This window comes from Eutrigla gurnardus, assembly GCF_963514095.1.
Source record: "Eutrigla gurnardus genome assembly, chromosome: 3".
In the NCBI taxonomy this organism is placed as follows: Eukaryota; Metazoa; Chordata; class Actinopteri; order Perciformes; family Triglidae; genus Eutrigla; species Eutrigla gurnardus.
In genome coordinates this window covers 29,204,132-29,220,998 of record NC_139917.1, presented here as the reverse complement: position 1 = coordinate 29,220,998, position 16,867 = coordinate 29,204,132, and the positions used below count along the sequence as shown (strand labels likewise).

General features: G+C 41.4%; 2 protein-coding genes across 2 annotated transcripts; both read right to left on the bottom strand.

Annotated features, from left to right (window-relative positions):
* Positions 1-83: 83 nt before the first annotated feature.
* LOC311011563 (uncharacterized protein) lies at positions 84-7,342 on the bottom strand (the record flags this gene model as incomplete). Its single annotated transcript, XM_084006597.1, has 5 exons — positions 84-91; positions 1,569-1,607; positions 1,683-1,807; positions 3,153-3,271; positions 7,187-7,342. 5 exons carry the CDS (start codon positions 7,340-7,342, stop codon positions 84-86), a joined length of 447 nt encoding a protein of 148 aa, XP_083862723.1.
* A 6,134-nt stretch (positions 7,343-13,476) lies between these two features.
* On the bottom strand, positions 13,477-16,381 carry thumpd1 (THUMP domain containing 1). The gene is made up of 5 exons (XM_084002505.1): positions 15,907-16,381; positions 15,118-15,292; positions 14,946-15,031; positions 14,703-14,865; positions 13,477-14,614 (listed from the first exon to the last, which is right to left on the bottom strand). Exons 1-5 carry the CDS (start codon positions 16,111-16,113, stop codon positions 14,289-14,291), a joined length of 957 nt encoding a protein of 318 aa, XP_083858631.1. The 5' UTR covers positions 16,114-16,381; the 3' UTR covers positions 13,477-14,288.
* Positions 16,382-16,867: the final 486 nt, after the last annotated feature.

The following is a 16,867-nucleotide window of genomic DNA, read 5'->3' as shown; positions in this document are numbered from 1 at the left end:
GCCGTGCCGTGTGAAGTGCATTTGTAGAGCTACATCGAATAGAAGAGTTAACCCCCTTGTTTGGCAACTACGTATCACCTCGGCTAGATACCTAAGAATACCACAATGTGCAATGATTTACATTAGTACACATTTTCCTTTATACATATACATTATTATATATATCATATATTATTAGATAGTATATTATTAGTTCATTTATTATTATAAATCCGGCTCTGGAACTTATTACCACCCAACCTCAGAAATATCACTTCACTGCCGCTATCCAAATCCACACTCAAAACAGATTAAAACGGTCTTTTCCCTATGATTTAGATTGCATTGTCTAATTTTAACTGTCTATTCTCTGAAAGGCACCTATAAATAAAATGTATGATTATTATTAGTGTTATTACTGATGCTTTTTTGTCTTTGTTTTTATCTGTGATCACTTGCTTGTGAAATATTTGTATGTATTTTTTCCATTTTTTTTGCTGTAATGATAACTGTATTGTATTTCAGGTTGTCTATTGACAACAGGCTGGGGACTACAGTTGGAAATTAGCCACATAGGCTAAAACTGCTCATTTTACTGTACATTTAATTAAAGGGACTGTCCACAAAATTATAAACTAATAAACTAAACTAAACAAGCAGCAGCATTTTAGCATGGTTAACTGAGTTGGTTTAATTTACTGTATGACAAAGCATGTTATTTTAGATGCTCATTATAGGTTTTTGAAATTTTAATCTGCAAGGTAACTATAGCTGTTAAAAAAATGTAGAGTAATAAAAAGTAAATTTCATCTGAAATGTAGTTTGATGGAAAATGTATGTAATTAAAATGCTCAAGTAAAGCATACATATGTCAGAACTGTACTGTACAATAGTTGAGTATTTATAATGTTTAATCACTGCACTTAACTGGGTTTAAGTAACATGATATTGTAATCTGATAATACAGTACATTGTAGATCCGGTGATATATTGTGTTTTGTGCTGATGCCTCTTCCAAAAACAAGCAACTACTCCACTGCTGTTTAGTCTATATATAGTGAGCTACATAGTGCACAATGGTGGTCAAAGTACTTGAATAATTTACTCAGATACAAGTACCCATACCACAATGGGAAGAACAACAAACGCCTCTGAAAATGTAGTGGAGTAGAAGTATGGCATAGTATGAACTTAAGATATTCAAGTAAAGTACAAATAATTAAGAATTTTACTTTAGAACAGTACTTACTTTCCAACATTGACAAAAATGTGCCATCTACGAGTTTATAGATCACAGCGGTTCTACCTGCCGCAGTTCTGCGCCAGGATAAGCGAAATTGCGCGCAACAGCGCCCCTACCGACACTAACCCTTCATTACACAATTTCGCAACATGAAAGTGAATTAACGCCAGCCTTCTTATAGCCTTTATATTATTATAAATATACTACAGGATTTATAAAAACGTGCCATTAAGATACATTTAAAAAAAGCAGAATATATTTAAATAATAAAAGCAAAGAAAATGACAGAGGATCAGACAGCGGCACCACAGACATGAGCAGGTAGGCTACAGCTTACTTTACTTACCGGGCAAAATCAACCGACGGCTCTGGATGCGAGGCGAATCTGAGGACAAGCCACATGTCAGTGAGGAAAAAAACAACACCGACGTAACGACCGACTCTCTACGGACCGTCTTACCTCCGGACAGGTGTCCCGTTAACGGAGCCCACCTCCACTGGAGGAGTGAGCGGCAGGACAGAGAGCGCGCCGCCGCCGCCTGAGCATCCTGCTTGACAGTCGGGCTGTCAGTCAGGAGCACCGGGCTGAGAGAGAGAGAGACACAGAGAGAGAGTGAGACGGAGAGAGAGAGAGAGAGAGAGAGAGAGAGAGAGAGAGAGAGAGAGAGAGAGAGAGAGAGAGAGAGAGAGAGTGAGAGAGAGAGAGACAGAGAGACAGAGAGAGAGAGAGAGAGACAGAGAGAGAGAGACAGAGAGAGAGAGAGAGAGAGAGAGAGAGAGAGAGAGAGAGAGAGAGAGAGAGAGACAGAGAGAGAGAGAGAGTGAGACAGAGAGAGAGAGAGAGAGACAGAGAGAGAGAGATATTACAGTCATATTACCATAGTTTACAATAGCCTCCCCTTAAACCAGATTTCTTTTTAGTTTAGCAGGTATGATTTAAATATTATTATCATCTTTACCTCAGATCTTCCTCAATGTCAGTGTTTTGGTTCATTTTGTAAAACAAAAAAACAAAATTACGTTCAAGAAATCTTAAGTGAAGAGGTATGAAATACATGGTTTACATTTGGTATGACCTTGTCATTTGGAAGGGGTCTTCATCATTTCAAGTGTTTATCATTCCTTATGTTTATATATGTTCCAGCAGTCCTATACCACTTATCCACAGAAGTACATGAGAACATTTTCAGTCCTGATGCTGATACAGATATCTGGGCTTTGGGTACTGATCCAGTACCGGTGTTTAATTCATAACTTGCATCACTGTGTGTAACATATAATACTGTAAGAGGAGCCGTCCTGCATAATCAGTACTTTTACTTTTAATATTTAAGTACATTTTGCTGATAATACCTGAATTCAGGACTTTTACTTGTAATGGGGTATTTTTTGACCATTGTATTTATACTTTAACTTAAGTCGAGGTACTTCCTCCACTGCTGGATTTGGGTGTGAAAAGCAGGTGATAACGAAGTAAAATGCATTCATGTGATGTTCTTTTAGAAATCTTACAACCAAAGCAGGCCAGCATGAGGTGGAATTACAAAAAAATATACTAATAATCTGACTAAAACGTCTATCTAGTGGCTGTTGTGGAGCTTTTGATCGTATCACATGATCTCCACCAGCAGATGGAGATTGCCCCGGTTCTGGCTGTTCACTATCTCACCACAAGGTGAGATTTACTGTTTCCAAGGTCAAGAATGTGGAGCTTCAGCTGATAACAATGCTGAAATACAATTTAAACCTTTAATAATAATAAACCAATAAAACAGATTAATGTAACAAAAAGCAATAATAAGCAGCACAAGCTGTTACAATCCAGCCAAGACTGCTTCAAACATTCAAATATAGCTGAAATATAAAAAACTACATTTGTTTAACCTTTTAAATATGGATTAAGAAGAGCTCTAAATGGGTAGTTTCATACCTCCTGTAAGCCGCCCAGGCTCGCTGTCCCATGAGGATGCGGTCTGGTGGCTCAGGTGAGGTCCGGACACCTGTCCTCAAGCCCCGCCCCTCGTCGGTAGACAGTTCTTCCATAACGATCTGAACCCAGGGAACAGAAACACCAGCGTTAAGGAATTAAACAGACGTCTTTTTTCACATCTGTGTCGTCGCAGATCTTTGTAACATTTATGTAACACTTATGTAACACTTGAAATCCGCCTCGGAGACCGGAGGACGATAGAAATACAGTATTCAGACGGGGATTTTGGTCTTTTTAACAAGACGAAACAGCTAAAGATGCAGGCTCAGTCAATGCATATGTTTATACTAATTTAACTATCCATTATATCATCATAAAATAACATTAGTGTAATAAGATTACAATAATTGTCACATGCTCGTCATGATTTTGCACACAGATATTGAGGATTTTAGCCCTAAAACAATTTAAATGTGTGAGAGCAGAAAAAAAAACCAGTGTGTCATCATTCAGTGAGAGAGAGAGAGAGAGAGAGAGAGAGAGAGAGAGAGAGAGAGATAGAGAGAGACAGAGAGAGAGAAGCCTTTCAGCGGGCGCCGATGACGACAGCAGCAGTTGTTTGCAGAGGTGTGTTTTTTTATTTGAGAGAGAAAAATGATGATGAAATGTTTCGCAGTGCGTTTGATTGGCAGCACACTTTACATGCCGGGCTAAACACGCTTCATTATGGAAATGTATTCATATCACTTTGGCTCATATCCTCCACTGTCAACACACACACACACACACACACACACACATGCAGACACAGGTTCCTGCTGCAACAGGCTGGTGTTGTTATGGTTGCCGCGGCGCCCCCAGAGACAATGAGGAGAGAGGGAAGGGCGACGGAGAGAGAATACTGAGGAAGATGAACTTGACCTTTATGATGTCTTGGGGAGGAAGGGTTGGGGGCATGTTGGTACTTAGGAATCTGTAATGAATCTCGACGCTGTGTATGTATGTGTGTGTGTGTGTGTGTATGTGTGTGTGTGTGTATGTGTGTGTGTGTGTGTGTGTGTGTGTGTGTGTGTATGTCTGTGTGTGTGTGTGTGTGTGTGTGTGTGTGTGTGTGTGTGTATATATGTGTGTGTGTGTGTGTGTGTGTGTGTGTGTATGTATGTCTGTGTGTGTGTGTGTGTGTGTGTGTGTGTGTAAGTATAGCAGAGGTCTAAGCTCTCAGCTGAAGAAAGGTCATCACACAGGGGGAGCAGTGATACACCTGGCCGCATGCTCCCTCTCTCTCCTTGTGATTCAGATGGGTGATGTGTGATGTGTGCTGGAGGACGGCCATTAGAGTTAAAGATGGTAGTTTAGGATGATTTCAAGTGAGGGTGTGTGAGCTACTGATCCACTGCTGGTGTGTGTTACCTGCAGCAGACAGCGACAGGCGTTTAAATGCAAACATATAAAACACGTCACAAGACGAGTGCAGAGAAACGAATAACAATGAAACAGAAAAAATAAAAATAATAATAGGAAAAAGGACTAACGGCAGCAATGATTGCAGAATTACAAAACAGCAATAAGACAAACAGGGAGGAGGTTTGTAGGGGATGAAAGTGTCAGAGGCCATATCATATTATATATTCTATATTTAATAAGTGAGTAACTTAGATAAATGACAGAATGGAGAGTGAAAAAAATAAAATAAATAGATAAATAAATAAATACCACGTCGTTAAAAAGAAAACAACTGTTCATTCAGTGTTACATAAATGATACAATGATTGCTCACCTTCAGCAAATCATTTAGAAGACCATAAAAGTGTATTGATGATGCATTCACCTGATAAATCATGAAACACTCCCCTACATGAAAATTCATACGCTGCTTCTAATCAAATCTTGTTTAATGAGTAAATGCTCAAAGTGGGACTCACCTGTTGAGTTAAAGCTGAATTTGTGTTCAGTCGGATTTAATGAATTCAGCTCATTTTTTAAAAGGTCACGTGACATTACTGAGCATTTAAAGGCCCCTGATATTATGTTTGTTTGTGAAATGTATTAAGGTATTCCCCACGAGACAATAAATAGTGAATCTGTCGACGTTCAGAAAGTCTGTCAACCCTTTCAACATCTGACGCAGCTAAATGGAATGCAGCCATCGTTCATTTTCTTATTAATTTTGCTTTTCCTTCTGTGACACGTTTAAAATGTTTCCTGTGAAAATGATGCAGTGAATCAGATTAACAAGGATTCACACAGTCTGATCAACGTATGTAATGAATTACCTTGATTATTCAACCATTATTCAACCATTATTCAGCGATTATTCAGCGCATTTACAAAGAATGTATAATATTGTTGAATCTTAAGGTTTAGAGGTTTTATTATTGTCATTATATGATACAGAATTGCCCAACGAAATGTAGAATTTCCTTTCACTTTCGGTGCCTTGTGACATCCTCAGAGACAGACTGTTTAATGAATGAAGTGTTTTCAGCATTAAATGAATATCAAGCATTACGATGATTGATGAGAACGCCACGTGACCATCCAACACACCGCCTGATGACCCTTTGCTCACGAGCGTGACCGATCTGCAACGTCTCTAAAGACAGTTCCAACTGATGACTCTTCAAATATCGTCAACAAACCATCTCCGGCGCAGCTAAAAACGTGGATTATTAATTCTTAAATTAAGGGCAGCCCCTTCAGGCTCCTGAAACGGAGCTTTTTTTTGTCAGCGTGTTGGTCCAGCTCAGGGGTCCCCTTTGTTCCAGCTGCCACAGCAGATTTGGGCGTCCGTACGGAGGCCTGTCAGAAACAGGCTTATCTCTTTGGGGGCCCTCCGAGCACAAAGACCCATTTAGATCCTCACGGAGAGTGAAATCTTCATTATATACCTCTCAAAAGAGAAACAGACCTCTGCTCTTTAAGATAATTAATTGGAGACATGTTTTTTTTTTGGCGTGGCTGCGATGGAAGCTCCGAAGCAAAAGGATACGGAGAATCTAACACAAGTGAATCCTCTTTATTATGCGAGACATCGACATAAGAAGATGTCGAGGTCTCACGTCTGCTCGAGAGTCGTCTTAAGCCTACAACTCCCTCATTCCTTTTTCCCCTAAAACACTGATTAAGTTGCACGAGAGGACAATATGTGAGATAAAGAAACCACACTATCAGTATCGAGGGTTTCCATCCATCCATCCATCCCTCCTTCCATCCACCTATCCATCCATCTGCTGGCCTTTTCCCAGCCATGCCTGCAGTGAGAGTGTCAGTATATCTGCCATGGCGTCCTGCTGATGTGTATTGTGATGGGGCTGAATACTCCAGCAACCAATATGGCCTGCACCAATACTGGATTAGCCACAGTGGATTAGCTGCCTGCCCTCCTGCTGCTTATTCAAATATTGTTTCACGTATTGTCATCATCGGGTGCAGAGCTCCGGCCCAGCAGCCCCGCGAGCGACAGAATATTCTCAAAGAAAACCAAGAAAAAAATGTCTTTTGCTTTCCATTTCCCCCTCGCTTTTCAACAAAAGCGTCCGATTTCATTTTTCAGCCGACGTGGATTTCGGACCAGTGAAGGGGTTTCGGGAGGAAAAAGCGTCGGCGGGTACCGGGAGAGAAAAGGAGGATGGAGAAAGATGATGGAAAAGCAACAAAAAAAAAAGGGCCAAAATCAGGCATGAAAGCGTGCCTTGATCTTTGATACATGGTGTTCTTCTTTTTTCCCCCTTCTCTCTCTCCCTTTTCTCTCTTTCACCCTCACACATACACTTGGGAGTCAAGGCAATTGATGTGCTGCCTTTGATGGCAAAGAGAGGCCTATATTAACGGCCGAAAGGACCATGATGAAAGAAGGGGGGGCTGAGAAAAAGGAAAGAAAATGGGTAGAAAATGTGTTATTAGAAGAGAATGGTAACTCATGATGAATACTTGGATGGAGCGACGGGAACCCAGACGTCGGGGCGTTGAGGGGTCTGATGGTTTTAGCGGCAGCGGAGGAAAGGCTAGTAGGTAGACGGGGGGAAAAAGCTTACCGTACGAGCCCGGCGGTCGTGGTGGCTGAGGTCGGCTCCGTGTTCCCGGTGTGTCGTTCCGGTGGTCATCCCGTCGTGGAGACCGGGCCCGGGTTCCTCCCGGAGATTCGGCGGTCTGAACGCCAGTGGACGTCCCGTTGCAGAAGCGGTCGCCATCTTTGTCCCGTTGTTGTCTTGGATATCCTCTCCTGCGTCTTCATCCCTCCCTCTCTCCTTTGATCATGCCTCCCTCCCCTTCGCTCTCTGCCGTATGACATCATCACGCAGCGGTATCGACAGGCATCAAAGGGAACCTTCTGGGCAGGACTCCGTATCTGTCGGTCTGTGCGTTTGAAAGGGGTGTAAATATGGAGTCCTGTATCCCCCCCCACCCAACCCGCCCGCCCGCCCGCCGCTCCCCACATCCACTGTTCTCCTTCTCCCTGCAGATGGGTGGTGTATTTGGCCGATACAAAACTACACACACACCAGCATCTCAGACGGTTGTATCCCGAGGCCCCCTGCTGTGCCTGTAGCGTTTGATGATGTGTTTAACAGCTTCATTCATCCCCAAAAGCTCGCTCCTTCTCCCCCTCCTCCTGATCCATCTCTTCAAGCCGTCGCAACAAATACAAATGTGTCCTTTACTCAACTTTGTGGCTAAATGACAGTTAATTCCCCCTGAAACGGACGCCGGCCGCCCCTCCTTCCTGCCACTTTGACTCTCATCCGCTGCTCTTTTCTCTCTCACCTCTTACAGCTGGTCGCTACCATTTCCAATCCTGTTAAAAGTTGTATGTCCTCCTGGAGGAGCCCCTTCTGTCTGTCTGTCATCACACATCCACGTTGGCCACTGTCACACTCTCGGCCCTCTGCAGCAGCTGTTGTCCACGCCAACCCTAAAAACACACACGATTAGCAACAGAATGGGCAACACTGGAGCAAACATTCATGTCCCGGCAACCAGAATGAGGCCAAACAGCTCTGAGACACTAGAGGAGAGTATCTTTGACGTACATTTCATTTAAATCATCTACAAAGAGAGAAGTCTGCAGAAATAGTCAAAATGAGAACAAATAGGTTATAATAAGGTATTATTTTATGGCTGAATACAACTCAACCACATCACATGATTTCTTAACTAACTACTTCATCATGACCTGATTTACTTTATGAAGCTAGATTTAATTATGTGGAATAAAAAGCTGAATTACCAAGATGTCAGTTAATCAAATTTGATATTTCTTCATTACAAGGACAGCTTCGGAAAAGTGAATCAGCTAGTATTCACTTGATGTAGCTGTTGTTTTAACTCTTGTTTCGTTTTTTAGCTTTATTTTGTATAGTTATTGTAAACTTTACATCCTGTTTTCACATTTTTTTTTATTTTTCTTTTATATTCAGAGCATAACCATTTTTTTATATAGTAAAACTGATGTCAAAAAGTCTGATAGTTACTGTGCAGTTCAAACTGAACTTTTTTTAACCTTTTTTAATACTTTGACACCTTCTCCCTAACTGCTTCTATGTATACAATAATATCATATTGTGCCATCGTTTGCTAATCGCTAATAGGCTAACATAAGCTAGAAAAACGATTTAATTGGACTGCATTTTTTCTTTCAGGAGCAACAAACTAACGCAAACCTTCCCTGCTAGAAATCCACCTTCAAGATGTCTATAATGTTTAGTTTTTGGTGACGTTGTCAGTGATATGCAAGTTAATTCATATATCTCAAACATCTCTCAATACAATGCAGTCCAGTGCATCACCGCTAATTTAACCTCAATAACACAAACATAATTAAATTAAATTCACTGACCATTAAGCTTTCTAAGTGTCGTAAAGGTAGAATTCATGGCAGCGGCATCCGATGGCACCTAATAAAGAGGTCACTGTCTGTTTGTCTTCATGAGGAGTGAGTTCTCTCTGTGTGTTCCATAAATCTAATGTAGTCTCATTAGTGAAATGAGGCTTAGAACTAGATCATCGGGGAAAACAGGTGAAATGAAAGAAGAAGTAATTAAAGCTGTTTTTAAGAGTCACACAGCTGATGTCCCGGCTCCGCCTCCTAGTCTCCCATTCTTCTGTTTCCATTCACGTCTTCACTCTGCCCCCCCCCCCCCCTCTCCTGTCTAACTAATTGTCAAGGTTCTTGTTAGCATTATGCTAAAATGCGTCTCTCTCTGCAGCAAAAGCCGAGCCACCCCCTGATATGGAAAGCCCCCCCCCCCCCTCGGTGAGGATTACACACCTCCTTCTCCTCAGCTCCACTGTTTCCTCAGCTTCCCTAAAACTAAATATAAATAAACCTCTTCTCCTCGTCCACGTTCCAATCACACACAATTCACATTCAAACGCCATCCCAGGTATTAGCAAAACTCATTTCACCACATTAACAGACATGCCCACTTATTTTCCTCCACAAATGATTTCCCATAATCCTCATCAGCTAAAGCCCGTCTGCTGATCCCTGTTTGGGATCAATACCAGGACTCTGGTCTACCTGTAGGATTGTTGGGGGGAACGGCTAATAACGGCGAGCTGACAGAGCTGTAGAGGCTTGATAAGCATTTTCTCATTATTGAAACCCATTCACATAACTGGCTGCCATATGACACACACACACACACACACACACACACACACACACACACACACACACACACACACACACACACACACACACACACACACACACACACACACACAAACACACACACACACACACACACACACACACACACACACACACACACACACACAAACAATCTCTCAGAGAAATACATGTCCTCCAAACCATATTCCCATTACAACAATGGATATAAATAAATAACATCATTGGTGTGTGTATCTATTGACTGTGTGTGTGTGTGTGTGTGTGTGTGTGTGTGAGAGAGACACCATCTGGAAAGCTACAAACTGACACGGAGGGATGGAGAAAATAAGAGAAAAGCCTTGCTGTACAAGAGTTTGACAAAGCTCATAATGTGTTGTTGTTATTGTTGCTGTGAGGCGTTTGGGTTCAGCCTCGGCGGTCGTGTTCGAGGTCGTTACTCGTCGCCCAAACAAACACCACATTAAGTCGGCGTCGGTGTGTTTCGGTGTGCGTCCTGGAGATTTGTTGAGACTTCATGTTGAGTGTGATGCAGACGTTTGCAGCGCTTGTGACTGATAAATATGCAAATATGCATACAGACACGTGAGCAGCTTTAAGAGGTCTGGACACGCTCCATATAAGTGTTTCTGGAATATTTAGACTGAGGAGACGCCGTGGTATTGGCTGGTATTATATATATATTATATACTACTTGCTCTTTTCCAAATTATAAATCTGTATTCATCCCTGTGAGGAACTAAACGGCCTCCAAATCAAAAACAGCAATCCAAGCAAAAGCCTGTTACTCATAAAACGATAGCAAGTACTAATAAACTGTTCTAATAAACGAGCCAACATGCACAGAATTTATTCAGACCGTAAAAATCACAATTTCTATTAAGAGGACTCAAAGGCAACGCTCCGGTGTGCAAAGAGACAAGCTGGGCAATGAAAGGGGAAACATATTTTTCTCCATCGGCTTCTTCTTATGATGAGCGATCGAGTGAAACGCCTTTCTGGTTCGTGGTTATTTCATCCATCTGTTTGCCTGTTGGCTGGTTTATTAGAACAGTTTATTAGTACCAGCAGGCACATATTAATCAAAGTGCTGATAGTTGATGGGTTGTTTGCTTATGCTGTCAGGCCACTTTAATAAAACCACACTAACGCAGTTCTAATGAAGCAGATTAGCCGAGTCTTTCAGGGATAAACTCTACATAAAAAACAGCTATGGATGCTTTTTTTTAAATGATGTTATTATTAGTTTATTTAGTAATAGAAAGGTGCCTTGGCTACATTTTCAGGGTGTTATATTGGGTATTTTCACCACGAGTTAAGTGAGTGAAAGTCTGGAGTCCTTGAAAAACATCCCCGAAGCTCAATTTGAGCGTTGGTTGGGTTCATTCTGCCCTGCCAGAGAGAGGAGGCTACAGTTGCCATGCATTGTTGGGAGTAAAGTGAGACAAATGAGACCCTGGAGAGTACTACTTAGCCACTCATAAAGGTCAGATATGGAGCCACACCAATGGATGCTAATCCTGACCCCGGGGACCTGAGTGCACATGCGCCCCGGTGGATGCAATTGTTTCAGAGGCCCGTGACATTTAAAGCTGAGCGAGCGTACGATCCTGGGTGGCGGAGCGGCGCGTACGTGTCCGTTGGCTTATTTGGCTGGGAAGCGGTGGGTTTGAGTGCCAACGGAGGTTTAATTAGAAATGGCCTCGGGGGCAATTAAAACATCAGAGGCTATTTTCTCATGTAGACAACACCAGGAATGCTGTTAAAGCATTTAAACGGTCAGATCCTACGGAATTATTGCTTTAATACATTTAATAAAACATTTAAATAACCTGCATTTGTTCTTAAAATGTTTTATTTTTATTTAACCTTTATTGAGATTAAAACCCTCTTTTTCAAAGGAGACCTGGCCAAAACAGTCAGCAGCAAATACACATTTACAAACATACAAATTGAGACAAATACCATTTAAAACACTGAGATTTACATTAAAAGAAGAAACTTTCTGTGAGCCAGTTATGGAGCCTATTTAAAACATTTACATCTTATGGAATCTGCTCCTAAGTCTTTTTTTTTATGATTCATATTTTTATTGAAGTAAATGTTGGTTACAAAATAATACTAAGACTTGTATACAGAAAGTAAGCAATAAACTACGGTATACAATGCTTGCACTCCAGGAAAAAGGAGAAAAACATCTGCTTCTAAGTCTTAAACTCTTGATTTAAAAGCTGTTAAAGAGACAAACGCCTTGATTTTTTTGATTTTTCTGCAATAAATGTCCCCATAGATTCTGCCGAGGGAGCAGAATACCCAAAGCTCTTTTCCCAATTCCTGTCTGAGAGCAAATACATTCAATAATAAAACGTCTTGCCATCTGTATTCATTATGTCTCTACTAAGATTTCACCTGACAGCAGAGATATCATTAAGATGCTGCCACTGTGATATTGTAATGAGGCATCACTGTATTGTTATTATTATATATATATATATATATATATATATATATAGGCGAGACACGCGGTCTAATTGGTATTGTACTAATAACACGCCGGCAGGCTGTAAAAAACATCCAATCCTTCCCCCTCGAGTCGGAGCGACGCGCTCCTCGACGGGTCACACTGATTGGTGCACCTGAGAGCCGGGCGAGAATGCAATTTGTGCTTTTTTTTTTAGCGGAGATAACGACGGCGGGGTCACGGGTTCATCCGGAGCGTAATGAGGGAAATACACAACTCCGCTAATGCATGTGTGAGTTCTGTGTTTGAGATGGAAGTTCTTCGCCGAATGCTGCTTACAGCCTTCTCTGCTTTAGAGGGGATTTTTCAGCTGAAATTGTGCTTTTACTTGCCTATATATTGAAACAAAGTTCTCATGGTAATGTCAAAATGTCAATTGAACAAATGTCAATTAAAAATTATAAATCAGGAATAAATTTGCACATTAAGGGGTTGGTGAGCGAGTGTATTTTGTTTATGTATTTTGATAGATGTATGTTGCTAAAGCTGTGTTTTGTACGGTTTCCAAAAAGCTGACTGTTTAGACTTATGTTTTGCAATCACTGTAAAAAAACAACAACACATTCATGGTACCCAGAGGATACATCCCACCGACCTTGGTGATCCCCTGAACTTTTCATCAAGCACTGCTATCACTTATCACTTAAAAAGACGAAACAAACTGTTGATGAGCTGAGGAGAGACTCTTCTGCAGAAATATGAATATGCATTCTTTCCTAAATCTGTGAACTAAGATGTAAAACTCTTAAGAGTCACAGATGCATTCATGGTACCCTGAGGATACATCCCACCGACTTTGACCCCCTGACCTTTTCAACAAGCACCACTATCACTTAACTTGTCCATTACTTTGGTTTATGAGAAAAACCTGCAAAAGGAAAGACATTCCCATCATCGTCATCATGTTGGGATGCTAACGAGCTAAAGCTAAAATGGTAAATCTGGTGAATTTACTAACATCAGAGTGAGAGAGAGATAGAGAGAGAGAGGATGTTTCTAATGTTCACAAAAATCTGATTAACAATAAAAAATTGTAATGAATTGTGAAGTATGTTATTATTCAAGACACTAAACCAAAATCAATGCAGTTTTTTTGCTGGAAAAAATGTGTAGTAGCTGCTGTTCCAGTTCCCTTCCTTCGGCTGTCAAATACAAGCAAATCCACTACATCCGTCTATAAATACAGCCTTTATTGTTCAGAACTAACAACAGCACCAGGAAAGGGATTATAAAGAGCAGCTATTTATACCTGAAGGAACATTTTTCATCAATTATTGATCTGGGAGCAATAAACTACAATACACCTGACACACAGACTACCACGTCGCTGCAAAATGAGGGACTGGCTCCACCTTGTGGTGCACAGAAGAACTGCCAGTTCAATGATAATTGCGAAAAACACAATGTCAAACAGCAATTTCAGCACGAGAATCAAAAGGAATTATATTCATTTGATGTAGTTTTGAGGATTTTTTCTGCTCATCTGCTTCTCATACTCGAAGCGTGATGTTCCATAAAATAAGGATATGTGGCGAAAACGTTTAAACACACAGTTCACTTTAATTCAGGGACTGCTTTAGGAAATAACAGTTACAAAGAACAGTCACTAAATGCAACACACCAGTTTAACCTGAACAAAAACCCATTTTTTTTTCTTCTTCAAGTAAAAATGTCAAAAAAATTAAAATACGACATGTTTCGGAATTTTAAAAATATATATGATGCAGAATGCCGACATGTACAGTGAACTCAAAATCCCCTTCGTTTAAAAAGGGACATGTCAATGAAGAACGGCTCATAGATGTCTTTATGAAATATAAAAAGACATTAAATAACGTCAGGATTGGGTTTGTGTCTCGTGGACCTTCGTCGAAAAAACATTTAATTATCTTTGCTTTGAAATTTTAGCACTAAGCACTACGACGTAATGCGACTTAAGATATGTATTGTATTTTTTTAAATTGAAAACTATGACTGAGACCCTTTACTCCCCGTCACCTTCATCCTTCTCAGCCTCCTTGTCGTCCGGTTGCACTGGCTCATCGTTGCCGTTGTCTCCTTCGCCTTTCTTCGCCTCCTCCGCGTCGTGCGCCTCCTTCTCCTCGGCCGAATTCGTATCGGTTCGCGCCGCGGTCACGTCGGGCTTCGGCGTGTCCTCTTTGACCACTTCCTGGACGTTGTACTTCCTATAAAGCGTATAGTCCTTTACCACGCTGATGCAACACACGGCCTTGATGACCTCCACAATGACTGTCAGTTCTGGGTTGGTCAAGTCCACCTTGTTCTTCGGGTTCAGCTTCCCCACCAGACCTGACAAACCGATGATCAAAAAAGGGGAGAAATTCATTTAAATTGACTTTTTATCAGACCAATAATTCCATGGCGGCTCCAACACTACCTGCAACGGCTTTGATGACTTCGTCTCTCTTGATGTGGCTGCTGTTGCGGGCCTTGAAGGCGATCTGGTAGGTGCCACAGTTTGGGGTTTTGAACCAAGGCTCCAGGAAGGTAGTCAGGTACTTCAGCATGTCCTCCTGGAAGGCCTTGCACGTTCCAGTTACCTGGATGGGAAGGAAAACAAGGATCATTATTATCATCTAATTTCAAGTAGCTCAAAACATAAACACACAAATCTTCTCACCGGTAGCATCCGAAGGATCACGCGGGACTTTTTCTTCTTGCTGGCGTGGAGATCGGACAGGATGTGATGAACCAACTTGTCAGCTTCTACGAGAGGAAGAAACAAATTGTAGCCACAATAAAAAAAAAAAAAATAATAATGTCAAAGATCCGTCCAATAAAAAGGCACATACCCAGATTGTTAGTTTTGATGAAGATGACATTGTTGGCGCCGCTGTCCAAAGCCTGGAAGCGCCTCTCCTGTTTGGCTCCAGATGCTTTCAGCTGGGCAACTTCCTTCTTCAGCGCCACATCGACATCTTCCTCAGCCTCCTCCTCTTCACTGCTGCTTCCGTTATCACCTTGCAACTGTGAGGACGAGAGGCGGGTTAAATAATACCAACCTCACATCCGCAACTTTGATTACTTTGGTCTATAACGTCAATTAAAAGTTGACGAGGTAATTTGAGAAAAAAAACACCAAAACCCTGAAAAGTCCCACCCCCTTTGTTCAGGCCTGTTCAAAGCCACGCCCCCAGAACCTTGCAACCAGGAAGTAAGAATTGACAGACAGGCAGACTGTCCAATTATATTCTCCGCCTGATGTTTTTGATTGGACGGGGGTTTTACAGTCCTGTCATGGCCACATGACACACTTTTTAATGTCAGAGCATTATATTATAACGAAATGATTCATTGCTATTGGTATGTGACTAGGATTATAAGTAATATAACAAAAAAAAAATCTGAATATAATCACCTACTCAACCTTTAAATACTGAAACTTACTAATAGCCTTTTTAAAAATCAAATTATAGAAATAAAACAAATCCTGGATTTTTTTGTCGATTGTTTCAGCACTATATGTAATTCAAGCCTTTTGTCACAAGCACGTGCAACAGTGACAACCTTTGCCCTAGTTACCCGCACACAACCAATGCAACTAAAATAAAAACGGACTCTGGTGTGTGTGCACACTTTACCTTCTCGGGCCCGCAGAGTTGGTCTGCGTACTCGTTGAGCAGGTTGAAGGCCTCCGCCGTGCACTTCCTCTCGTTCATGTTGCATGTGATGAGGATCCCCTGCATGCCCACCTCCAGCTCCCGGGAGCCCTTCCACCGCTTGTTGTGGTTTCCGGCCGCGTACCGCTTCTTGCTCCGCTTCCTCGCGTCGTTGGACACGGCCGACATGTTCAGCGGATAAGTGTTTCCTCCCGCCTTCACTGTTGTAAAAACCCTGTATTAAGCTCAGTAGCAGCGGGCTACCTCGTTGTTTTGGGTCCAACTGCCCCCCTCCTCCTCCTCGGCTTTATTAGCCGTTAGCTTAGCAGTTGAGGCTACGACTTCCGGGTTGTTGGTTATCTTTGCGATGTAAAAAGACGCGTGAAGTTTAGAAAACAGCGTTCAGAGCGATGGTTCGAGACCGACGTCTCATTCAGTCACAACATAGCACGTTGTTCGGTTGGCCTGTACGGCGGCCGAGGAGGGACAAAAGTAGTCTCGCGAAGCTGTTCACGTTTGAATGCATTGGTAGTGAGTGACTTTAAAACGTAAAAAAAAAAAAAAAACATGTTATCGTATGCACGTTCAAGTCTGAGTGTAGTGAGTCCAAAACACTCAGAAAAAGCCAAAGTCAATTTTTTGGGGAAAAAATGACGTTTTGGCCAAAATTTTGTGAAAAAAAGCCAGTAAACAAAATTCCTAAAATGTTGTCAAAATCTGCTTAAAATAATGTTTTCTTAATAACACTGCTGGTGGATCTTATTAAACACATTTAATCAAGTACTGTACTTACATATAACAATATAATGAGGTACTTTGCTTGAGTATTTTCATTTGCTACTTTATACTTGTAATAGAATATAAAATATATGAGATGCAGTTTCGAAGTCTCACAGTTTAAGAGAGAAGCTGTTCTGAGATCTGAGTTTTATATTAATAACAG

Excerpts from the sequence above, each read along its gene's own strand:
- thumpd1 (XM_084002505.1), bottom strand. The coding sequence starts at position 16,113 with ATGTCGGCCGTGTCCAACGACGCGAGGAAGCGGAGCAAGAAGCGGTAC. Across the intron at positions 15,293-15,906 it reads AACTCTGCGGGCCCGAGAAG|TTGCAAGGTGATAACGGAAG; the intron begins GTAAAGTGTGCA and ends TCGTCCTCACAG. Across the intron at positions 15,032-15,117 it reads CATCAAAACTAACAATCTGG|AAGCTGACAAGTTGGTTCAT; the intron begins GTATGTGCCTTT and ends TTCCTCTCGTAG.